We start from the raw sequence: 27,305 nt of genomic DNA, 5'->3' as shown, positions 1-27,305 counted from the left end.
TCTATCAGAAAAAAGAAATGTCATTGAAATCGGAGGCGGACACTTGAGTGATATCCCTTGTAAGAAGAGATGAAAACATAAAAAGGGAATTTGCAAATGCGACAGACAAAGAGACGTCTACGGTAGTTTTAGCAGATGATGACATCGACTCGAAATGGGAAGCCATGAAAGCAGGGATTATAAAAGCTGCCGACGAGCACATAGGAAGAGAAACGAGAACCCAATATAAACCCTGGATAACAGCAGTAATATTGAAAATGATGGAGCAAAGAAGATAGTTCAAGATAACAAATAAAGAATAGGAATAAAGAAGGTGCAGAAATCACATCAACAGAGAAGTAAAGAAGGCGAAAGAAAACTGGATAAATGACTTGTGCAAAGAAATTGAGAAAAATATAGTCAAAGGCAATACAGAAACGACATCTAGAAAGGTTAGAAAACAGTTCGGTGAGAAAAAGAAACGCACAGACATTATCATAGACAAGGACGGAACAACGCTAATAGAAAAGGAGCAAATAACAAAAAGATGGAAGGAATAGATTGAAGAACTCTACAAAGGACACAGAGTGAACGAACAAGAGATAGAGAAGGAAGAAGACGTCGATAAAAATGAATTGGGACCATCAATTTTACAGTGCGAATTTGGCAATGCTTTGGAGAAAATGCAACATGGTAAAGCTCCAGGAATAGATCAAAAACCAACGTAAGTGATTAAGTATCTCGGAATAGCAATAAAGAAGAAAGTATTTAATCTTATTAATGAAAATATATCTCGGGAACAATTTCAAGAGACTTCGAGAAAAGCATATTGGTACCTATCCCGAAGAGGAAAGGCGCACGGAAATTCGAAGAACATAACATTAAGTTTGCTTTCCCATGCATCAAAAATACTGTGCAAAATTAGCGCACAACGAATAGAAGGGAAAATCGAAGAACGGTTATCAGAGAACCAGTTTGGATTCAGGAGGAAAAGGGGAACAAGAGAATCAATACTGAGTTATCATGGAACAGCACATCAGAATAAACAAACCAATTGTGACAGCATTTGTAGATATAGAGAAAGCTTTGACAACGTAGATTGGAATATTATGTTCAGAGCGTTGAAGAATCTGAAAGTGGATTATAGAGACAGAACAATAATATACCATCTTTATAGGAAACAGACAGCTGTTATATGAAGAGATCAGTAGGAAGCAAGAATAAGTAAAGGAGTGAGGCAAGGATGTGGACTTTCACCTCTCCTGTTCAACGTCTATATAGAAGAAGCTGTGAAAGAATGCTTTGATAAAAACGAGAAAGGCGTAAAAGTAAATGGTCAGGTTTTCAGCACAATAAGGTTTGCTGATGACATAGTATTGATAGCGGAGAACGATGAGGACTTGCAGGAAGCACTTTCAAACTTGAACGACCAGCTGGTAAAAAAGATGAAAAATGAAGATAAATAAGAAAACGAAAGTGATAAAAGTGCACAAGAGCAGGGCAGGAAGATGCAAACGTATGGCTAGATGGAGAGAAAATCGAAGACGTTAAGATGTTCCCCTATTTAGGAAGTCTAATATCTTCGGACGGAAGAAGTGAAAAAGACGTAAGTTCAGAATAGCGCAGGCTAAACAAGCATTTAATAGGAAAAGAGGACTACTAACATCAAAAAATGTGTCGCTGGACGTTCGTAAACGTTGTATTAAGACACTGGTATGGAGTGTGGCGCTTTACGGGTCAGAGACGTGGACTTTGAGAAAAGTTGGAAACATTTGAAATGTGTTGTTGGCGCAGAATGCTGCGCATATCATGGACTGAAAGGAAAAGGAATGAAGACGTATTAAAGAAAGCTAATCAAGGACGACAGACCATGAAGATAATAGGAAAAAGAAGAAACAGCATGTCTGGATATCTTATTTGGCACTCCGATTGGATCACAGTGCTGATAGAGGAAAAGACAGAAGGAAGACCAGGAAGAGGGAGACCAAGGATAGAATATCTACATGCAGTTACGAAGAAGAGGCCTTATCAAAGTATAAAACAGCTCTCCCAAGCCCAAGAAAACATAATAGGCCTATTTTCTTTTCTGGCGTTGTTGAACTTAGTACCGGTACCTTCTTTCTTGATTTGGATTTCGTAGGACATCAGTGGCATGAATGTATTTAATGTTATTCAGGGAAAATGTAATCAAGAATACAAGAATACAACTGGACGAAAAAAAAAAGTGGCAATGGCAAAGAAATTCAAGTACTTAGGATTAATTCTGCAGGAAAATGTAGGAATAGAAGAAGATAAACAGTAGAATTAGCAGCGGTCGGATGAAATGAAGAGAAGCGGCAGGAATGTTGTGCGACCGTGGAGGTACCAATACGACTTAAAGGAAAAGTTTCCAAAACAGTACTGAGACTTGCCTTATTATACGGAGCGGGATGTTTGACGACGAAAAAGAGAGAGGAACAGAAGTTGCACGTTGAGGAGACGAAGATGTTGCGGTGGATGTTCGGAGTGACGTGGAAGGACAAATTAAGAATGAAGTGGTCGAGAGAGTAGTAATGGTGAGACTAGTAGTAGAAAAACTGCAAAAAGGTAGACTGAGATGATTTGGGCATGTAAGAAGAAGACCTTAGAAATACATAGATCACCGAGTAGATGCTATAGAAATGAGTGGGAAACGAGCCCGAGACCGGCGAAAAGAGAAGTGAGGAGATTAAGAACGATATGGTAAGAATTTAGTTAATGATATTAATACACATTTAATGCATTTCAAACTTCATAATCATTCAGCGATTATTGACAGAGCACTTAAAAAAAATTGAAAAGATTCTATGCACCGCAGGAATGACCTGATTCTCTACGTCTACAGTTTAAACTTCGGACGATTGCACTAACGCTTCCCTGTTGTGATCACAATTAAGCTAAACAAGTATAAAACACTTCTCAGACTCAACACAATTTTCTGGATGTAGCGCTGCATGAGTAGCACTCGGGAGGGTTACTGGGGGCCCGGTGGCTCAGTGGTAGAGCGTTCACCTCCGATGCTTGGGGTACGTGGTTCGATCCCAGCTCGAACCGTGTGGACTTTGTGGTGGACAAACACCGTGATCATGGGTTTTCTCGGAGTTCTCCCGTTTCCTCCCACTTTCTTCATTCCAGCATTTCACTCATCTATCATCACCATCTTCTTTAACCTAACCGGCATAATCGTGGGACGTAAAATTTAAAGATTTCTTTTTTTTCGGGAGGGTTACTAGCGACTCCTCTGATGGGACCGGTATTGGTATCTTGCAGGAAAGGGTAGTGAAGACGCCAGCTTTAATTTTTGGGAGTGGAGCAAGCGAAGGAACAGAGCCATTTTAGGGAATGGCAGCTATTTATTTGTATACCAAAAATAATGGTTATTTAACCTACATTACAATACAATATGCCTGGGGCAGATCCGTATCTACAGGGGGTACATGGGAACCGGCCCCTCCAAAATTAAGTCGTGCTCTCCAAGTGAAAGGCCAACACAAATTGTTTGATATGTTTTATATCAGGTTTATAAATATTGAAATATCGTTCAATGATCGGTGCTAAGTTTTCCTCATTTCAGGGATCAAATAATAAGGCAAAATTTGAAGTTACGGCGGAGTGGGAGGGGGCTCAAAAAGACCAAAGCCTAAATAAGAAGGACTGTTAATCTAATCTCAGCATTGTTCACTGATATTTGCACTAGCGTGGTTTGCCTGACAAAAGCTTTTAGAATAAATCCTATGATGCATTTCGTCAGAACAGTATACTATATTCTGTATTAAATCATTGTATACTTTGTTCAACCGTCCTATCGAATCTCATTAAGTTATATGCAATATGTAAAACATATTTTTGGTGAGACCGATCATACTAATAAACAAAATGTGGCATTTTGCAATCAGTGTTAAAACCATACTTGGATTCATGCTAAAGCTAGCAAACATTTTTTTTTCGCAAATCAATATTCCACATTTGTTCACGTGCCTGAAGTTGCCCCCCCCCCACCTCTCCCAAATTACACCAAACATTGCACATCGTTAGTGCATCGTTAGTGCACGTTAGTGCACTCAGAACTAACGTTAGTGCTATCAGCGTTTACGAGATATTGAAGATTTTTGGTGGGGGGCCAACTTCATATGAAGTTAGCCCCCCCACCCATCTTTATGCAGACAGATTTTCACAAAACTTAGCGCATCGTTAGTGCATCGTTAGTGCACTTGAACACACTAAGCATTAACGTTAGTGCTATCATATTTTGGGATTTATTCAAGATTTTCGGTGGGGGGGCCAACTTCAGAAATATCAAATTCTATACAAATAAAGGTAGAAACATGGGGTCAACGGCAATCGTTAGTGCATCGTTAGTGCACCTAAACGCACTAAGCACTAACGTTAGTGCTACCATATTTTGGGATTTATTCAAGATTTTTGGTGGGGGGGCCAACTTCAGAAATATCAAATTCTATACAAATAGAGGTAGAAACATGGGGTCAACGGCAATCGTTAGTGCATCGTTAGTGCACCTAAACGCACTAAGCACTAACGTTAGTGCTACCATATTTTGGGATTTATTCAAGATTTTTGGTGGGGGGGCCAACTTCAGAAATATCAAATTCTATACAAATAGAGGTAGAAAAATGGGGTCAATGGCTATCGTTAGTGCATCGTTAGTGCACCTAAACGCAATACGCACTAACGTTAGTGCTACCATATTTTGGAATTTATTCAAGATTTTTGGTGGGGGGGCCAACTTCAGAAATATCAAATTCTATACAAATAAAGGTCGAAACATAGAGTTAACGGCAATCGTTAGTGCATCGTTAGTGCACTTAAACGCAATAAGTACTAACGTTAGTGCTACCATATTTTGGGACTTATTCAAGATTTTTGGTGGGGGGGCCAACTTCAGAAATATCAAATTCTATACAAAGAGAGGTAGAAACACGAGGTTAATGGCAATCGTTAGTTCATCGTTAGTGCACCTAAACGCAATAAGCACTAACGTTAGTGCTACCATATTTTGGAATTTATTCAAGATTTTTGGTGGAGTGGGCAACTTCAATAATATCAAATTCTATACAAATAGAGATAGTAACATAGGATTAACGGCAATCGTTAGTGCATCGTTATTGCACTTAAACGCACTAAGCACTAACGTTAGTGCTACCATATTTTGGGACATTCAAGATTTTTGGTGGGGGGCCAACTTCAGAAATATCAAATTCTATACAAATAGAGGTAGAAACATAGAGTTAACGGCAATCGTTAGTGCATCGTTAGTGCACTTAAACGCACTAAGCACTAACGTTAGTGCTACCATATTTTGGGATTTATTCATAAGTTTTGGTGGAGGGACTAACCTCAGAAATATCAAATTCTATACAAATAGAGGTAGAAATATAGAGTTAACGGCAATCGTTAGTGCATCTTTAGTGCACTTAAACGCACTAAGGACTAATGTCAGTTCTACAATATTTTGAGATTTATTCAAGATTTTTGGTGGGGGAACTTCAGAAATATCAAATTCCATATAATTGATGTAAAAATATGGGGTTAACGGCAATCGTTAGTGCTTCGTTATTGCACTTAAACGCACTAAGCACTAACGTTAGTGCTACTATATTTTGGAATTTATTCAAGATTTTTGGTGGGGAGCCAACTTCAGAAATATCAAATTTTATTCAAAGTGTCAGTATTTTCAGCAAGCACTAACGAACGCACCAATTACTTTGTTAGTGCTTGAAGTGGGCGCAAATTCACGCTGACCACCAATAATATTTTACTTGTAGCACCTACACTAATTAAGCACTAACGTTAGTGGTTGGTGCACGATGAAGCACTAACGATGCACTGAGGATTGTACTAGAAGTGATCATTAGTGATTTTTAATTTGGCAGAAATTTGACACAGTGAAAAACTTCCCTTAAATTTCTTATGTGAGTTTCCTGAGATGTAACTGGTCATAACTATACTAATAGTGAAGCACTAACGAAACTGAACGTATTTTTAGAACCACATACGATGCACTAATAAACTGCTTTAATTTTTCCTTATTGGTTGAAGTGGGGGCGCCAAGTTCATGGTTTCCAAAGGGTTTTTTACTTGTAGGACCTACATTAATGAAGAACTAACGTTAGGTGTTAGTGCACTATGAAGCACTAACGATTTCAGTAGAAGAAGTCATTAGTGCTTTTGATTTTGGGGGAAATTTGACGCAATGAATTTCTTATGAGATTTTTGTGTCATATAATTGGCCATATCTACATCGATAGTTAAGCATTAACGGAACTATGGGTGTTTTGCAGAAGCGCTAACGATACATTAACGAATGGACTTATTTTTCGTTAGTGCTTGAAGTGAGAACCAAATTCACGCTGGCCCGCTAAGGTTTTTTACTTGTAGCACCTACACTAATGAAGCACTAAAGTTAGGTGTTGGTGTACTAGGAAACACTAATGTTACAAGTAAAGAAAATTTTCGAAATTAGCGTGAACTTAGCCCCTACTACAAGCACAAACGAAAAAATTAGTTTTATTCGTTAGTGCATTGTTAGTACCTTTAGAAGTTACAAGTAGTTTTGTTAGTGTTTCACACTTAGTGTGGATATGGCCAATCACACAAAACTCCCATAAAAAACAAATGAGGAATTATTCATTGTATCAAATTCCCATCGCATTCAAAAGCACTAATTACCTCTGTTAGTGCAATTGTTAGTGCATCATAAGTGCTTCTTAGAGCACAAACACCTAACGTTAGTGTTTCATTAGTGTAGGTGTTACAAGTAAAAAAAACCTTTGGGGAAGTCAGCATGAATTACGCACCCACACTTTAAGCAGGGGCCGCGGTGGCTCAGTGGTAGAGCGTTCACCTCTGGTGCATGGGGTCTCGGGTTCAAACCCTGCTCCCGCCAAGTGAACTTTGTGGTGGACAAACACCGTGTGCGTGGGTTTTCTCGGGGTTCTCCCGTTTCCTCCCACTTTCTTCATTCCACCATTTCATTCATTTCTCATCATCACCGTCTCCTTTAGCCTAACCGGCATAATCGTGGGACGTAAAACTCAAAGATTTCCACACTTTAAGCACTAACGAAAAAAAATAGTGCCATTCGTTAGTGCTTCTATAAAGCACTGACAATTTCATTAGTGCCTCACTATTAGTGTAGTATATGGCCAATTACATATCACGAGACTCAAGAAATTTATGGCAAATTTTTTATTGAATCGTATTTCCGCCAAATTCAAAATCACTAAAGATCTCTTCTGGAGCAATCGTTAGTGCATTGTTAGTGCTTCTTAGTGCATCTATACCTAAGGTTAGTGCTTCATTAGTATAGGTGCTACAATTAAAATACTTTTTGAGGCCAGAGTGACCTTAGCGCCCCCACTTCAAGCACTAACTAAAAACTTAGTGCAATTCGTTAGTGGATTGTTAGTGCTTCTAGAAAACACTAACAGTTTAGTTAGTGCTTCACTATTAGTTTAGTTATGGCTAATTACATGTTACCAAACTCACATAATAAATTTATGGGAAATTTTACATTGCATCAAATTTCCGTCAAATGCAAGAGCACTAATGATCTCTTCTAGTGCTATAGTTAGTGCTTCTAGAAAATACTAACAGTTTCGTTAGTACTTCAATATTAGGGTAGTTATGGACAATTACATGTCACGAAACTCCCATAAGAAATTTATTGGGAATTTTTAATTGTATCAAATTTCCGTCAAATTCGAAAGCACTAAGGATATCTTCTAGTGCAATTGTTAGTGGTCCTAAGTGCACCAACCTCTAACGTTAGTACTTCATTAGTGTAGGTGTTACAAGTACAATATCTTTGGAGGGCACGGGAACTTGCCCCAACTTCAAGCACTAACAAAAAATTAATGTCATTCGTTAGTGCTTCTAGAAAGGACTAAAGGTTTGTATGGATTTTGATATTTCTGAAGTTGGCCCGCCCAACAAAAATCTTGAATGAATCCCAAAATATGGTAATGCTAACGTTAATGCTTAGTGCATTTAAATGTACTAACGAAGCACTAACCATTGCTGTTAACCCCATGTTTCTACATCAATTTGTATGGAATTTGATATTTCTAACGCTGACATCTAACCAAAAACCCTCAATAAATCCCAAAATACGGTAGAACTGACATTAGTGCTTACTGCGTTTAAGTGCACTAACGATGCACTAACGATGCACTAACGACTGCCGTTAATCCTACGTTACTATCTCTATTTGTATAGAATTTGATAATATTGAAGTTGCGCACTCCACCAAAAATCTAGAATAAATTCCAAAATATGGTAGCACTAACGATAGTGCTTAGTACGTTTAAGTGCACTAACGATACACTAACGGTTGTCGTTAACCCCATGTTTCTACCTCTATTTGTATAGAATTTCATATTTCTGAAGTTGCCCCCCCAAAAAAATATTGAATAAATCCCAAAATATGGTAATGCTAACGTTAGTGCTTAGTGCATTTAAGTGCACTAACGATTGCTGTTAAACCCATGTTTCTACATCAATTTGTATGGAATTTGATATTTCTAACTCTGACATCTAACCAAAAATCTTGAATAAATAACAAAATACGGTAGAACTGACATTAGTGCTTACTGCGTTTAAGTGCACTAACGATGCACTAACGATTGCCGTTAATCCTATGTTACTATCTCTATTTGTATAGAATTTGATATTATTGAGTTGCCCACTCCACCAAAAATATAGAATAAATTCCAAAATATGGTAGCACTAACGATAGTGCTTAGTACGTTTAAGTGCAGTAACGATACACTAACGGTTGTCGTTAACCCCATGTTTCTACCTCCATTTGTATAGAATTTCATATTTCTGAAGTTGGCCCCCCAACCAAAAATCTTGAATAAATCCCAAAATATGGTAGCACTAACGTTAGTACTTACTGCGTTTAGGTGCACTAACGATGCACTAACGATTGCTGTTGACCCCATGTTTCTACCTCTATTTGTATAGAATTTGATATTTCTGAAGTTGGCCCCCCCACCAAAAATCTTGAATAAATCCCAAAATATGCTAGCACTAATGTTAGTGCTTATTGCGTTTAGGTGCACTAATGATGCACTAACGACTGCCGTTGACCCCATGTTTCTACCTCAATTTGTATAGAATTTGATATTTCTGAAGTTGGCCCCCCCACCAAAAATCTTGAATAAATCCCAAAATATGATAGCACTAACGTTAGTGCTTAGTGCGTTTAGGTGCACTAACGATGCACTAACGATTGCCGTTGACCCCATGTTTCTACCTCTATTTGTATAGAATTTGATATTTCTGAAGTTGGCCCCCCCACCAAAAATCTTGAATAAATCCCAAAAAATGGTAGCACTAACGTTAGTGCTTAGTGCGTTTAGGTGCACTAACGATGCACTAACGATTGCCGTTGACCCCATGTTTCTACCTCTATTTGTATAGAATTTGATATTTCTGAAGTTGGCCCCCCCACCAAAAATCTTGAATAAATCCCAAAATATGGTAGCACTAACGTTAGTGCTTAGTGCGTTTAGGTGCACTAACGATGCACTAACGATTGCCATTGACCCCATGTTTCTACCTCTATTTGTATAGAATTTGATATTTCTGAAGTTGGCCCCCCCACCGAAAATCTTGAATAAATCCCAAAATATGATAGCACTAACGGTAGTGCTTAGTGTGTTTAAGTGCACTAACGATGCGCTAAGTTTTGTGAAAATCTGTCTGCATAAAGATGGGTGGGGGGGCTAACTTCATATGAAGTTGGCCCCCCCACCAAAAATCTTCAATATCTCGTAAACGCTGATAGCACTAACGTTAGTTCTGAGTGCACTAACGTGCACTAACGATGCACTAACGATGTGCAATGTTTGGTGTAATTTGGGAGAGGTGGGGGGGCCAACTTCAGGCATGTCATTTGTTCCTGCATAAAGGTAATAGCAGCTTCTGTTAAATGATTTTACCGGAGAATCCTAGATGATAGCCCAAACGACTTAAACTTTGGATTCAAATGTATGTGCAGTATACGAAATAAAATAATAACATTTTCGAATCAGGAAATATTACTCACAATTGGTTGGTGAATAAATGTAGGAAATTCTTGATTTTTGATAAAGTAACGTTACCTAAACAATAATTCTTTCAATTTCTCAAATTATATCACGTTATTTGTAATGTTTATATTACTCATCTAAAGTGTGTCATTACAAGAGTAGAAACATTATCTCATATTTTGTATCTTCATAGTGCAGAAACAATTTAACAAGTAATGGCTTTTTGATATGGATTTAAACTCTTAAGAAATAAGTTCTACGAGATGTACTGCTACAAATTTCAGTATTGAATTCACAGTTTGGTAGTCGATGAATAACATTGTGAAGCGAAACACACTTGCTATACTTTAAAAAGTTTTTATTTTGAACAATTTGTTTTGATATCTTTGTAATACGTAGTTTTAAGTAAAAAATATTTGGTGCCAGTCTCAAGAACATTTTATAACAGTTCAAGACCTTAAACAATTCAACTAAAATAGTTAATCTCGGACTCATGTCCATGCCATTTTGGTTGTAGTAATTACTGTAACTGATGTGATTTCTTAATATTTAAAACAATTTAATTTGATGCAAGGCAACCATTACTACAGGCATTTTGGTCAACAGTCCGTACCATTGAGGTTATATCTTATTATGTGACTAATGAAAGGATTATTGACATAAAATTATATAAATGTTGAAACATGGATGTGATATTAATATCTTAAAAACTGAAGCTTAATGGAAATATAAATGTAAGGGACTATCGTAATATGGAAAATAATATATGAGTTAACTCTACAATGCATATTGTATCATGTTTGATACAAAATAAATTATGGCTAGGCTAGTATTAGTGTTCAGGTCGTGAGCTATATCACAAATACATATTGTATCATATCTAATATTTCTCCTGAGCACATAGCTCACCATATATCCGATAGATGTCAGGAAAATGTTGCTTCAGTATAGAGAGAAAGAAGCAGGAGTGTCATTTCAGATTTTGCTTTGGGGGGGGGGGTAAGATCCCTTGATATGAGTAAAATTTCGCGTTTTTCACTGATTTACTACTATTATATTGATAAAATCTATATACATCTCAAACTCAGGGGGGGGCAAATGCCCCTCCCTGCCCCCCTAAATGACGCCCCTGGAAAGAAGTCGTGCCCGTGCTTAGCGAAGATGAGAATAGAAGAGTTTATGGGTCGTCTATTCTGAAGGACAAAGAATAGTTTTGAAGTTACAAAAATTCAAGTTCATGAAGTAAGTTTCCTAATTGTTTTTACGTATGCTATAATTTGATTTTGTACGAGAGAGGAACATGAACTGTTGATGCATAATGTATTATAAGTGATACAAAGTATTATATTTTAGCACGAAAAATTACTTTAGGATATTTTTATTCGGATACTACTTAGAAGTGTCTTATCATATGCCTGTATATTATTTCACTTAAATACAAAAAAAAAAAAAATCATGCAGTATATGGTTAAATGAGCGAATAATAGACAGTAAAATAATTATCTGATTGAAAAATATTGTCAATACTTATGATTGAGATCAGTTTTCGTTAGTAATCTGACCAACAAACTTTATGGCCTATGAAACCTGATGGATCAATGCCACATTCACTTAAAGTTGGTGTAAAGGGACAAGTTTTGCCGCTAGATGTCACTACAGTCTTCGTATCTCTCTCATGTATAATTTACCTTTCATGAAAATTCACGATTTCTCTTACAAATTTCAACGTAGAGATTCAAAATTTTTAGAGAAGGAACTTCATAACCTATCGAAGGTAACAATCCGTGCCGATTTTTTAATTTAGAATTTTCTTCATTGTTGAAACAGTTACATTATTAAAGATTTGGATATCCATTTCAAAAATCAAGCCATTTCAACAGTGAAGAAAATTTTAAATAAAAAATCGGCACGGATTGTTGCCTTCAATAGATTATGAAGTTCCTTCTCTAAAAATTTGAAGTCTCTAAGTTGAAATTTGTAAGAGAAAACGTGAATTTTCGTGAAATGTAAAAAAATACATGAGATATACGAAGACTGTAGTGACATCTATCGGCTAAACTTGTCCCTTTAACCAACCTTAAGCTCTTGAATGGCTTCTCTCTGCCAGACAGTTTCTCACTGCATCCAGTTTCTAACTCCTGAAATCCATCTTAATGTTGTCCTCCTATCTACGCCTAGGTCTCCCTAATGAGCTTTTCCGATTGAGTTTCCAGTTCCTAGCTAGTATTATTATTGATACGGCATTATTTTATAAAAGCTATTCATATCTACTAAATAATACTAATAAAAAAACATACGATTACGAATTTGTTCTAAATAATTCTGACTTGACGATAACCTAAAGCGGACATCTACAGCAACTAAAAGTGAATTTGTTTGACTTTTATGAGACTCCTTTTTTAGCATTGGTCTGGAAAAGAATCATTAACTGTTTCTTTCGAGTTAAAAACCCCACACACAAGAAGAAAACAAAAGATCATTCCCCTCTTTGTGTAATGATTGTCAGCAAAGTACTTCCAGAAATTCTAATGCTGACCTTGGGATGCTGAAAAAAAGAAATCATATATACAATTTGCATTACACACACACAGCGTTTACGAAAACCTGCCGTGCTATTCGTGAGCTACAAACTGACTGATGTTAAGCTAGGTTGTCATAGCCTTTTCTTGCTTTCATCTTCCTTTTCTATATCAACTAGTGAGTTCTTATTGTGAACTTGATGGCTTTCTAGGTTCAAAAGCCTTCTGCCATCAAATCACAGGATTAAAAAAAAAAAAAAAAAAAAAAAAAAAAAAGACAAAAGCTGTCCTCACGGAAAGAACAAAACTTTACGGTATTTGCTTGCGTCAAGAAAATTCTCCAAAAAATTCTCTTTTGAATATTGCATGTACCGGATGTCTTCTTTTTCGGGGGAAGAGAAGTAGGGTGGTTTCTCTCCCTCTTCATCTTCTTCGCAATGAGTGTCAAGATATTTTTGTCTTGGAATTACGTGAGCGTGAATTAAATTAACCTTAGCTAACAAAGAAAAACGAATCTTGTAGTCTTCAGGGTTGATCTATAATCTGGTGATAATATGCAAATATTCCCTACTGTTTTTTTTTTAACTCATAATATGTATTTTACTCATGATTAAAGATAGAACTTTCAAAATAATAAATATAATATCGGGTGTATCAAGAGTTTGTGGCCGTAGACCAACTCCATTACGAATAAAATCACAAAACAGAATGAAGAGAGGAAAACTGCTGGAAACATGTAGTTTTAAAATACAAAATGTTATAGTTTTTCCAATATTGCATCAACCAAGATGGCTTCTTCTTTTTTTTTTTTAAGTTTTGACTCCACTGTTTGAGTTTTTTCATTTAACATAATGCGCCTTGTCCGAACGAAACGTAAGGGCAGGCAAAAAAACGGCATCGTAAACGTGCACAGTATTATGTACGGGAAACTAGAATAACTCAACTCCATTCAAAGGTGGACCAAGGCCCTGGCAACCCGGGCAACTCCCCGAGACGCCAGTCAAGGTGGGCGCCAAAACGAGCCTGAAAAAGTAAATTTTATAATGTGTTGTTTTCTACTGATTTTTTTGGTTTATATTCTTGTAAAGTGGCATCAATTACATCATCTTTTTCTATTCCACTACGGAAGAAGAGTTTCATAGTGCTAGGGAGCCTGCATCGACAAATAGAGATATGGCACGTAAAAGAAAGAGTGAAGGGTATTGGTATTGTTTATAGCGGGTCATGTTCTTTGTGAACTTTTCCCAGGCAATGAATGTTATATTACTCTTTTAAAGTGGTAATGGAAGAAAACAGCATATACAGCACTTACTTTTGATTTCTTAGAAACGATACCGCCTCGCGAAACTGTCGGCCTTTGTTGAAGGTAGTGTCTAGGAGATGTTATTGTTTCACTATGTATAGTTCTTGCCAAATCATTCAAACAATTTGTGTAAATTATTCTAGATTTTAAGGTATTGTTTTTATGGAAGAAAAGGGTATGGATGCTCTCTTATCAAGTTCTCTAAATTGACTTTGATATGGTTTACTTACTCATAAAACTTACGAAAGTTAAAGGATATCTAACTTGATGAAACCTGTTATTAAGCTTTAGTCTTGTAAGAGTGTTCAGGTTTTGTACAAATTCATGAGATACGTTTTATGAATGCCATGGACTTCAACTCCTAGGACCTACATGAAAAGAGTTGTTGATATTGCTGTGCGTAAAACACATTCAACATACGTGAAATGTATTTATTGGTATTTCACGTTAGTAGAATAGATTGTTACATATAGATGAATAACTCCTGATGTTATTCATATAAGAAAACAACCTACAATACAGCGTAATCATGTCACCATTAGTAGTATTCAATAAATATTGTTCAATATTGTTTTTTGTTTATACATATCGGTACATAAATAATAATAGATTAATAAAAAACACAATGTAATTGATACCGTATGTGTATTTTTAAGTACTAAACATTCCTATATCATGTATTTGAGTATTAATTTTTCTTTTTGAAAAATTGGTTTAAAGTATTAAAACAACTGTAATAAAATGTAAAATATAGGTTAGGACTAGAGGTGGCGCCAAAAAGTCACTTTGTTCGGGTGAAAATTTTGCCTTGGTCCGCCGCTGAATCCATTTTCCAACAATGCTCTATTCTTGGTATGGAGGAGACCAAGAGAACAATCTGCTAAACTGACAACACTGCTTTTTCATTGAGAGGGCGTTTCACCAGTCTGGAGTCTAAGTGGCTGGTGGCAAGTTCAATCTTTTAGATTTAAAACGAGCTATTTCCAACAACTTTCAACTCTTTTTTATGTTTTGTATGTATGTTCATAACGGAATTGGTCTCCTCGGACTTTTGATACATATGAATACCATGCATTTACGTGGTTAACTGACTAAAGTTTGATTACAATTGGTTTAAATTGTACTTTTGCGCCACAAAAATTTAGTATTTGAAGCAAGTTTTGAAAACTTAAAAAAGAAAAACTAAATAATACAGAAAATCCTTGTAAAGACATCTTATAAGGGAAATTAATGTAAAGGAAAAGGAATGTAACGGTATTATGAATATACCTAGTGGTTTGGTTAGTTTTGTTTTATTAATATTGTAGAATATTTCCAAAGCTGTAATGGACAAAACACATGCAGAAAATATTGGGCGGTATTCAGAGAGAATTCGTTAATCGAAGTTTAGTCACAGACTAGTTAGTAGGCATATTAACTCTTTAATAAAGAAAGTGCACGTTATGGTATTCAGTCTACTTTGAGTACAACTAAAAAGATGATTTGGGTATGATTAACTTATATAACTCCAATGCATCGGGTGAGGAAAATAAATGTGGCAACTACGGAAAAGTAGATGAGCGCATGCGTAGTCTGTAAAAATTAAAATATGTGAAATACAAAATGTTGTGTCGCACGCTAAACCGTGGGTAAAAGATTGCTTCTGCTCTAGATTAATTAGTCACATGTGATTAACTTCGACAAATACTACGTCCTAATCAGAGGCTATGAATACAATTTTGATAACCGTCCGTTAGTCAACCCTGTAGTATGACGTTAATCAGACGTCAAAACGACTCTGCATAAGGCCCATTCTGTTCTATACTGAATACTAAGTCAAGTTCACCAGTAGATCTACTCTTTTATAAGCTAAGTTTTTCATTAGATAATAATCTATATTCTAAGCCAGGTAAGTCATTAGATCTACTGTGTCCTAAGCCAGGGCTGCCCTTAGAACCTATTATGTTTTTAAGCCTAAACAAAAATACAGGACAAGTACACATGTCCAGGAAAGTTTCCAATTAGATCTACTCTATTTGAAATCTAGTTCACCATTAGGCTCTGTTCTGTTCTACAGAGTAATGCAAGTTCGTCATTAGATCCTATTCTGTTCTAAGTCAAATTTGCCGTTATCTCTATTGTATTCTCAGCCAATTTCTCCATTATCTCTATTCTATTCTAAGCCAAGTTCGTCATTACGTCTATTCTATTCTAAGCCAAGTTAGCCATTACTACTGTGTTCTAAACCAAGTTCAAAAAGTATTTAATGATACCAGTGGCGGCTCGTAAGGACGACACATCAGTAAACATTTAAATTTTATCAGTAAACGCTAAGGAAAAAAGTTTACCTAAAGGTACTATTTCTTGTGTAAAGGTTTCTTCTCTAAAAAATACAGAGAAGTAACGAAGAAGCAATATATTAAATCAAATGTAATAAACGTATCATAATTTGTATAATAAGAAAATAAGAAAAAGCAACAAGATAACAAGCACATAATAAAGTAATAATAGACCTACATAAATGTAAAAATGAGGGAATATATTAGGAAATTAGTAATCAGAAATTTCAGTGTATTCATAACTAATTAGTGTCTTCTAAAAAGAACTTAAAATTCTAGATAATAAACGACGGTACAGGTAGACTTTAACGCATCTCTACATCAAGGAACTGGATACTGGCAATCTTAATTGGATATGCTTGGCGCGAGATAGAGACTACGAATGACAGATTTTAGTTTCTGTAGCGATAAACCTTCAAGTTGCATAAACTATAGAATTAGTTAGCTGGTTAGTATATATCACTTGCCAAATAGTAATTTGCATGAAGAACGTCATGAAACGCTACATTCATTGACATCTTTAAACAAGAATGGAAGAAGGACAATAACTTTTGGACACATAAAAAAATATTCAAATTACAAAATTCTTTATTACCAAATACTTATTCACTCTTGACATATTTATAAACTGATTTGGCCAAAACTTATGTAAATACATTCAATTAATGCTCTTCGTACACACATTTTTATTTATTTATGTATTTATTTTTCAAGTAGAAAAAAAGTTTGTCTTTCATTTCTGTGTTCCTCTGCTTTTCCATCAGAGGGCGCTGTTTCTCCTCTTGAATGTGAATTTGAGTGGCTGGTCCGGTTTGTTTATGAGAACTGTTTTACAATCCAAATTACCTCCGACCCAACCAACTTCAAATTCTCTTATTAGCTGTAAAAAAAAAAGAAAATATCGCAGTGTATTGATCTATCATTATCTTACAAGATAATCTAAAAATAAATAAATAAATAAACTCAGTTTTGCATACAATCAATGTATTTACTCGTAATTTAATGATTCAATGTTAATTTATCCATGTCCAACAAAAAGAGAGGACAGGTACACATGTCCAGTCGGACTTACGACGGGTTTCTACTCATAGCTTATTACAGTAACCAGATGGATTCGTTATTTGAATACACATGTAACGTATGAAGTTCCCAGTTATAATTAGATAAATCTCTGTTATAATTACCTTTGCTATTGGCAGCTTTGCTGCTGATAATATCATAGTTGATTAACTATAATATATGTATTGTACAGTAGAATAATGGATTAGGTACAAAGAATCAATGTGTTGAAATATGCGCTAATAAGCATAATGAGCAAGTAACGTGTGTTGAAATTAACACAGCGTGTAATTTAATGGAACTGTGTGTGCAATAAGTGATTCTTAAACTTGTTATTATCAATAAAGAACCAATAAATAAGTCTGGCTTTAATTTATCTTGATGTTTTTAACATAAGAAAACTAGTGTTAGCAGACCAAGTTGTGTGTTTTTTCTTTCTATCTTTTTTTAAACCTTGTTAGCTATTTTAATGATGAACAGTATAGTTATAGTTATCAAGAAGAAAATAGGGTAATATACTTTATTGTTTGTAAATACAGGGCATTTTATAATCTGAAATATGACCCATATTTATCACAACGAAAGCAGTTTTTTGTTTCTTTTCTTTTTCGTACTAACATCGCAGAAAATTCATAGAAGAAGCATAAAACCAAATTGGCCATGTATTTATTAATAATAACGCCCCTTTTCAATGTCAAGGTTATATAAGACTGGAACTACTGCTTGAAGTACAACCACACCACTACTTGTGTGCAGGGGCGGATCCAGGAGGGCGATCTCCCCCCCAGAAGAGGAAACTTTCTTATTTTTTATATATAAATAAAACCCATCCCAAAGTTTGGAGCCCTTAAAAGTAGCAGTATGACAACCCACCGCCCCCCCCCCAGGAAGTGGTCCTGGATCCGCCCCTGCTTGTGTGTGCATTTAAGTCTGAGTTCGCTCACCGGAGGGATCGACTAATGATGGCACAAGCTTTCTTTAATTTCTTTGGGGGGAAAGCGGAGGGGCAAAGATATTTGGGGAACAGCTATTTCTTGTACACCGAAAACAATAGCTGTATATCACTTGAGTAACACTATAATACAATATCTCTAGGGGCAATCACCCCCTTGCCCGTTCTAGCGTCGTCACTGGGTCGAACTAGGGAAATACATAGAAAGCAAGTCGTCACAGTCACAAGCATAAAATTCAACAATAGTATTGGCATACAGTAGAAAAAATGTGTAAAGACACATAGAGAACAATACTGATGATTTCAGCGAGTGGTCAAGGATGGATTTTCCTTCCGGAGCTACGAATTCCCACTCACCCTTCTTGAACCCTCTGTATATTGAAAGTTCCCGGGAGAAATCTTCTGAAATCATCACTGTATATTATTCAATAGATGTCAATCAGCTGAATAAAATGACATGCTATGTGAAAAACTGACAAAAGCAACTTTTTTATGGATCAACAATTTTATGTCGTGTGTGGTCAACAATGACAAGCTCAATAATACATAATCTGTTACGGTAGAGCTAATACTGAAATCATGCCATATGAGGGCCATCCATAGCGGAGCGCACCCTGACAAGTGTCGTAGGACACGAGCCGTTGTGGAACGTGTCAAAAATTGTTCCTTTTTGCAAAATTCATTAATTCAATTGTGATTTTTTCCAGTTTGAAACTATCAACAGCGACAAAATGATTTAACTTTTCTAAAGATTAAATTACATAAAATTAGATTTTTTTTTAAATATATACGAGGGTAAGTCAACTGAAAACCATAAAAGTAGAAATAAAAATCCGCATATGGCGCCAGTGAGCTGTAAGTTGGCATGCCTGTTTACGATACTATGCCGGATGTCTCCTAGGTGGCAGCAGCCGGCAGATGCACAAACACCGGCGCAACAACAGTTCCAAAATGGCAACCCCACTAGCCACATGCACCAGCGAGGAGCAGCGTTCTGTGATTCGGTTTTTGCGAAGTGAAGGTGTGAAACCGATTGACATTTTTAGGCGAATGAAGGTTTAGTATGGAGATGCGTGTTTGTCACAGCCACAAATCTATGAATGGTGCCGGAAATTTGCAAATGGTGTTACGTCTGTGGCCGATGCTCCACGCCTCGGCCAGGCTCGGCGCGTAGTGTGACTCCAGAGACCATTGCAGCCGTTGAAGCCATCGTTTTGGAAAACCGCCGTGTGACAATAGACGAAATGGACAATAGCATGTGTACACATGAGTCATGGATCGGCACATCATATTGTGAATGATGTTCTCCAGTTTCATAAGGTGTCTGCAAGATGGGTGCCCCGACAACTGACGCCTGAACTGAAACAGCGACGTGTTGATGCGTGCGAAGACCTTTTGTGGCGTGCTGAACGTGACGGTAATGCCTTCCTGTCACGAATCGTCACTGGTGACGAAACATGGGTCCATTACCATCAGCCTGAAACAAAACGAGCGAGCAAGGAGTGAAGAAGCAATGGGCGGCAGGAAGTTCAACTCCGATGAAGAGGTACGCAACACGATGCACGAGTGGTTGCGCCGTCGCCCAAAAGACTTTTTTTTTTCTGCAGGTATTCAGGCTCTTCCGAAGCGCTGGCGGACTTGCATTGAACGAGGAGGGGAATATGTTGAAAAGTGATTTACTTCTGTACCCTGTGTGACCAATAAATAATATTTAAAAAAAATAATTATGGTTTTCATTTGACTCCCCCTCGTATATGGATTTTGCAACTTTCTAAACATCCTTTGTTGACAACAGTAAAGTTGTGTTCATTTATTTTAGTTCATTGATAATACAGGAATTTAATGGATTTTGAGTTTAATAGAAACAGAGTTGGCAATAGTGGCGGTCCGTAAAATTTCCCTGTTCATGCATATATCATAAATATATATATATATATATATATATATATATATATATATACAGGGGCGGATCCAGGATATGATCAAGGGAGGGGCTAAACCATATTTTGCCGTTTTATCCAGTGTAAAGCAGGATTGAAGCTCATTTTATCCAGTGTATACCTGAGCGTCAAGGGGGGGGCTATAGCCCCTATAGCCTTCCCCTTGGATCCACCACTGTATATATATATAACAGCAAAACTCTGCTGTGTTAAAAAATATTTACAAGCAAGTGATAGAAAACACATTAACGGTAGAGGTATGTTATTTATTTTAAACTCCAAGTATATATTGAATTTATAGCGTTATAAATAGCCAATTGAGAGTTACATTTCCACTTAACTTATTCACACTTATGGAGTTCCGGTAACCATAGTTTGTTATGGTCGTATAATTTAGTCTGATTCTCTGTAAAGACATAAGCGGATTGAATCCTATGTCAAACTTTATGTTTATGTCTCATAACCTCTGTGCTGAAAAGAGGCGTGAACAATCCCGAAACACGTAATTACAAGTAAAATACTCTTTAAGGTAATTGTGATTGTAAGTACGAGCGTGATAAGAAGATTGGGTAAAGCGAGGTTTAGTGAACTGGTGATTGGTGAGCCACCAACTTCACGAGATTTCATTTCCCCCACAAATTAGCAATTAATTATATCTACATTATTATTTTTTCAAAGTATCGTCTCTTTGTTAAGTATAGAAGCTATATGAGACATTTTCCTGCAGTTGAAAGTAGAATTGGTACCACCTTAATATGCTTAATGCTCTCTAACCGAGAGTCGAACCCAATGCCACATGTACTGAAAGCGCACGTGTTAACCACTAAATCAGCAGAAAGGGATATTCTACATGGTTGTTTATACAAGATGATCGGAAGTAATGCCAAGAAACGTTGGGAAGCATACCTTACACGAAAATCTGAAAAATCACTGACCAACGTGGGCGCACAGAAACAAAAGAAGGGCAATAATTCGAGAAAAAATGTCGGGTAAAAGAAAATACTAGTTTTTTGTGCCTAGTTTCCATTAATGTGCCTTTAGATATGGAGTATGTGCTAGTTTTCAGTTCCTGGCCTTCACCTAATGTATTTCCTTCTACTCTTTCAGGCTAACCCTGCCACCGCCTCTGTTCATCTCCACTAATATATTAATTGAATCTAGATTTGTTCTTTTATTCGATTTTCATTCGACATTTCGTTCTCGAGTTATAGCCTCCATTCTATCGTTCCGATCAATTTTCGACGGACAATACATGGTGATTGGAATGAAGGGGTCGGTGTCAAATATACAAGTAGGAAGGGAGAAAATAGAACAGTGACTAGTTTTCGATACCTGGGTAGCATTATTAGTAATGATATGAAGTGTTAACGTGAAATAAAAGCAAGGATAGGAATGCCAAAAGAAGCCTTTAGGAGCAAGAAAACACTATTTTGAGGGACATTGAACAAAGGGTTCAGAAAAAGACTTATAAAGTGCTTCGTGTGGAGTATTTGCTGTATGGGTCAGAAACATGGATATTTCGCAAAAATGGTGGAAAACTACTGGAACCTTTCGAAATGTTGGTATGGAAAAGAATAGAGAGAATTAGTTGGGTCGAGCGGAAAACGAATGAGAGAGTGTTAGAAATGGTAGGGAAGAAAAAACATTTTAGATATTAAGAATAAGAAGAGAAACTGATTGGGACATTGGATAAGAAGGAAATGTATAACGAGGGACATGCTAGAGGGTATGGTGGCAGGAAAGAAGGAGGGGCGAAGGAGACTACAATTAATGGACCATATCAAAACAGAAAAATCGTACGTGGAGATGAAGAGCTTAACGGAAGACCATGGAGCATTGAAGCTTCTCAGTTGCAGCAAATGACCTACCAATAATGGCAGAATACCTATGATGATGATACCTCCAAAATGAAGCATTTATGCAACCATGTTTGTATACATGTTTTTCGATATTATGTTTTTATGTAAGGATTTATTTCCCAAAGTTCTTTTTCCGAAGTATTTCCGAACACCCTGTATTAGTGTAATATATATACTCGCTGAGAAATGTCTGAATTCAACGCCAGTATGGCTATTGAGTATTCTCCGTAAAAATACGCTTGAAACCTGTCGTTTTTCATAGTTCTGTAAGTTTGGCAGTTCTTTATTATTCCTATATTATTATTATTATTACTAATGACGTTCTTTTCTCCATTCATTTTCTTCCATAGTTATTTTTCTTTCTTTCCTAATGACATTTATCTTCTCTATTGGTGGTCAACCCGTATTTCTTCTTCCTTTCTTTTCTTTTTCTTTTCCTCTCATTTCCATGGACCATATTATTTTCCATGTTAATGCTTGCTGAATGTGGTTAAAATGGCGACAAAACCATCCAAGAAACACTGTCTGTCGGTTTCTCTAATGGATTACGGAAAGGAAGGGCAACAAAATGTCCAAAAGGTGGAACGACACCTATCAAGGACAATTGTCAGGTCAATGAACATTCCGATTCCAAACGAAACATAAGAGAAAAATATATTCTCACACTAACAACCAATCTCCTAGCTTACGCAACCATCCTAATATAATATGTCCCTTATCTATCCATTATTTAAATTCTGATTGTTTCTAAGCATCAATGTTTACAAAACGATAATTTACCTAGCAACATTGAAATGTCTACTTTTGCAATCATAAAACCAAGAAAGATTTTCTTTTTCCACCATCTTGTTGAACCCAAATTATTTATTATCAGCCACAAAATGATGAAAACACGTTTTCAAGTCAAACCTTGTTTAGGTAGGACCGCGAATGAATCTACAGTGGAATTTTAAAAGAAAAGGTTCCCTTCCTTGTTTGCCAAAATGGGAAGCCTTCTGCAGAGGTATTTTACTACTCTGATACGAACAGAATTTTAATGTTATGGAAGCATGAAAGTATTATATGAACGACAATACTATCTCGCACATTAACTTTATGAGCTATACATCGTCTGGAAGATACTTTATTCTTGCGAATCACGCAACAGTACGTATATACGGTGTAAATAAAAATGCAAGGACAAACTTTTAGGAAATAATTGGTAGGGGCTTAGCCAATAAGTTTTTGTTAGAGGGTGCACAATTTGGTACGCAGTGTTATATTAACTTATTTTTCAGTAATATTTCTAGTGCACTGACAAGAAAAAGTATTTTCTTATCCCTATATTTTATTTTACCAGTAACTTTCGAATTAATTGGACAGTTAAATCAGTTCTCTGTTATATAAAACAAAACTGTCAAAACTCGCTAGCCACCTGATAGTGAGTACGGAACTCGCGCTCGGGCTTGGTAACTGAGCACGAGTTCGAGCTCTATTGTGGGTAGCGCTCCTGAAGAAAGAAGTGAGAGCAAGCCTGTATAAGCCCAAGCTCCAATGAAATTAATAAGCTCGAGCCCTATTATGCGTAGCAAATCCGAGCTTGAGTAAATATGAGTCCCATTGAAGTTAGTGAGCCCGGGCCTAAGTAAGCGTGAGTTCAACGAGTGTAGTGAGCTCGAGCCCCAATGAGGATAATGAGCCCGAACCCGAGTCAACGTGAACCCAACGACGTTAGTAAGCACGAGCCCCGTGCGGATAGACAGCCTGAATAAGTTTGAGCCCAATGAAGTTAGTGAGCGCAAGCTCCAGTGAGGATAATGAGTCTGAGCCCAAGTAAACGTAAGCTCAACAACGTTAGTGAGCGCGAACTCCAATGAGAATAATGAGTTCAAGCCCGAGTAAGCGTAAGCGAAACGAGGATAATGAGCGCGAGCCCCAGTGCAGATTGAGAGCCCGAGTAAGTGTAAGCCTATTGAGGTTAGTAAGCGTAAACTCCAGTGAAAATAATGAGTCCAAGCCCGAGTAAGCGTAAGTGAAACGAGGATAATGAGCGCGAGCCCCAGTGCAAATTGAGAGCTCGAGTAAGTGTAAGCCTATTGAGGTTAGTAAGCGTAAGCTCCAGTGAAAATAATGAGTCCAAGCCCGAGTAAGCGTAAGTGAAACGAGGATAATGAGTGCGAGCCCCAGTGCAAATTGAGAGCCCGAGTAAGTGTAAGCCTATTGAGGTTAGTAAGCGTAAGGTCCAGTGAAAATAATGAGTCCAAGCCCGAGTAAGCGTAAGCGAAACGAGGATAATGAGCGCGAGCCCCAGTGCAGATCGAGAGCCCGAGTAAGTGTAAGCCTATTGAGGTTAGTAAGCGTAAGCTCCAGTGAAAATAATGAGTCCAAGCCCGAGTAAGCGTAAGTGAAACGAGGATAATGAGCGCGAGCCCCAGTGCAGATTGAGAGCCCGAGTAAGTGTAAGCCTATTGAGGTTAGTAAGCGTAAGCTCCAGTGAAAATAATGAGTCCAAGCCCGAGTAGGCGTAAGTGAAACGAGGATAATGAGCGCGAGCCCCAGTGCAGATTGAGAGCCCGAGTAAGCGTAAGTGAAACGAGGATAATGAGCGCGAGCCCCAGTGCAGATTGAGAGCCCGAGTAGGCGTAAGTAAAACGAGGATAATGAGCGCGAGCCCCAGTGCAGATTGAGAGCCCGAGTAAGCGTAAGTGAAACGAGGATAATGAGCGCGAGCCCCAGTGCAGATTGAGAGCCCGAGTAGGCGTAAGTGAAACGAGGATAATGAGCGCGAGCCCCAGTGCAGATTGAGAGCCCGAGTAAGCGTAAGTGAAACGAGGATAATGAGCGCGAGCCCCAGTGCAGATTGAGAGCCCGAGTAAGTGTAAGCCTATTGAGTTCGAAACCGAGTTCGTTGAAGGATATGATATTCAAACCGGTAGTGATACCATCATATTTCTCTCGTTAAGTACTATGAGAATACAGTATATAGTCGTGCAAGGATGTAGTATGTCACCCAAATTATTCAAGATTTACAGTAAATGTTTAATGAAGGAATTGGAGATTTCAAAATTGGAGGGCAGATTATGAACAAGATAAGATATGCGGATGATACGGTCATTATAGCTAGAACAGAAAAAGGACTACGACAGATAATTGGCAAAATAGTTTACACTGGGAAATTATATGGAATGGAAATTGACATCGAAAAATCGAAAGTCATGCGAATATCCCGTGGAAACTCGCCTTTATGGGTCACTGTAGAACAAATTGACTTCAAGAGGTCAATAATTGCAGGTATCTGGGAAGTATTTTGACGAGAGACGTTTACTGCAGAAATAGATTAGGTCAAGAATTGCTACAACCGAGAGAGAGAGAGAGATTCAGTATGTGGTCAAGTGCTATATGTTGAGTATTGGATCGTATGGTTAGAGACTTGGACGTTACGGAAGTTAGAGAAGAAATGTTTAAAGAGCTTCCAAATGTGGTGTTGGAGGAAGATGAAGATAAAACGGAAAGAGAGAGAGTAACAAACGAAAATGTTTTAAAACGGATAGGAGAGAAGAGGACGCTTCTAGCCATCATCCTTCGTAGAACGACCAATTGGACTGGACACATCTTGCGAAGAAATTGTCTTCTTCATACCGCCATAGAAGGAAAGATGGAAGGAAAGCGAGGAATAGGAAGAAGATGAACACAAATGATCGATGATTTGGAAAGTAGAACAAAATATTGGAAAATAAAATAGGAAGCTGAAAATCGAGAAATGTGTAAGAAACATTTTCAGGCCCTAATCTAAGGGAAAAGCATCTTCTATTAGTCCCGAACATGTAAGGAGGCAAAATACTTAATAATTGGGATTGGGATTTTGAGTTTAGTGTCCCTTTCAGCAGCGAGGCCATATGAGACGTGAACCTACTGATTAACGTGGAATCCGAACCACATGAGCTCCCACCGGGAATTGAACCCGGGTCTCATACTTAATAATAATAATAATAATAATAATAATAATAATAATAATAATAATAATAATAATAATAAATAATTTATTTATATAGTGAATATATTAATTTTGAAAATGTTACGTGGATCATTACGCTTTAAAAGGATTTTCACAGGTAAGTGGTTTTCTTCTAAACTTTCGCAATATGTGAAAGGGAAAAAGCTTTTAATTAGTCATGCAATTTCTTGAAACTTGCCAGAACTACTTGCACTTTCTGCAATACCCACTCACCTTCTCTCCTTCCCCCCCTTTTGCCAAAGAGACAGACAGAAGTCCGGTTTGGATGTGTGGCTATATGTGCCAGAAAAGCGGATTGACCATGAACTTGATACAACTTCTGGTATCTTCACTATATTTTCTACTTGCTGTTGAAAAGTAAGACATGCAATAACATGCAATCGTATTACGTCATAAAACAACTTACATTTTATGAAGTCTAAACAAGAAAAGCAGTACAGCATCAATGGCATTTTAGAAGTATTGAATCTATGCCATTCTCAATCTCTTTATCTGCATTATCCTGAAGAAGTTGATTAATTACAAGCTTTAGGTAACCCTAATCATCATCATCATAGGTATTCTGCCCTTACTGCACGGGGGCTCAGTGATAGAGCGTTCACCTCCGGTGCTTGGGGTCCCTGGTTCGATTCCAGCTCGCGCCGTGTGGACTTTGTGGTGGACAAACACCGTGCTCGGGGTTCCCCCATTTCCTCCCACTCTTCATTCCACCATTTCATTCATTTCTCATCATCACCGTCTCCTTTAGCCTAACCAGCATAACCATGGGACGTAAAGCTAAAGATTTCTTTTCATTTCATTTCTGCCCTTACTGGCAGGTCACTTGCAGCAGCTGAGAAGCTTCCATGCTCCACGGTCCTTCGCACCTCTTCGTCTTCACGTATGATCTTTCTGTTTTTATATCATCCATTAATTGTAGTCTCCTTCGTCCCCTCCCTCTCTTTCCCGCCGCCATACCCTCTAGGACGTCCCTCATACAATTTCTTCTTAGGCAATGTCCCAACCAGTTTCTCTTTCTCTTCTTAACAATATCTAAAAATGTTCTTTTCTCCCGCACCATTTCTAACACCCTCTCGTTCGTTTTCTGCTCGACCCAACTAACTCTTTTCATTCTTCTCCACACCCACATTTCGAAGGTCTCCAGTCGTTTTTCATAACTTTTTACGCAATGTCCACGTTTCCGCCCCATACAGTACAACACTCCACACGAAGCATTTTATGAGTCTTGTTCTACCCTAACCCTAAAGCTTCCAATTAATCGAGTTCCTGGGTTCCCGATTTTTTTGTCAGACACAACCTTTTAGAATTC

The 27,305-nt window shown here is 37.4% G+C and overlaps 1 protein-coding gene across 2 annotated transcripts in view; it reads right to left on the bottom strand.

The window, feature by feature from the left end:
* Window positions 1-16,762: 16,762 nt before the first annotated feature.
* Window positions 16,763-27,305, bottom strand: part of dib (Cytochrome P450 302a1, mitochondrial) — a 151,764-nt gene continuing 141,221 nt past the window's right edge. For both annotated transcript variants that reach the window (XM_081759923.1, XM_081759924.1), the window contains exon 9: window positions 16,763-17,072. In XM_081759923.1, coding sequence (XP_081616049.1) covers window positions 16,953-17,072 — 120 coding nt within the window. In that variant the 3' untranslated portion in view covers window positions 16,763-16,952. The remainder of the gene's footprint in view (window positions 17,073-27,305) is intronic.

Source organism: Thermobia domestica, chromosome 5 (assembly GCF_964235325.1).
Source record: "Thermobia domestica chromosome 5, izTheDome1.hap1.1, whole genome shotgun sequence".
Classification (NCBI taxonomy): Eukaryota; Metazoa; Arthropoda; class Insecta; order Zygentoma; family Lepismatidae; genus Thermobia; species Thermobia domestica.
This window is presented reverse-complemented; position numbering and strand designations above follow the sequence as displayed.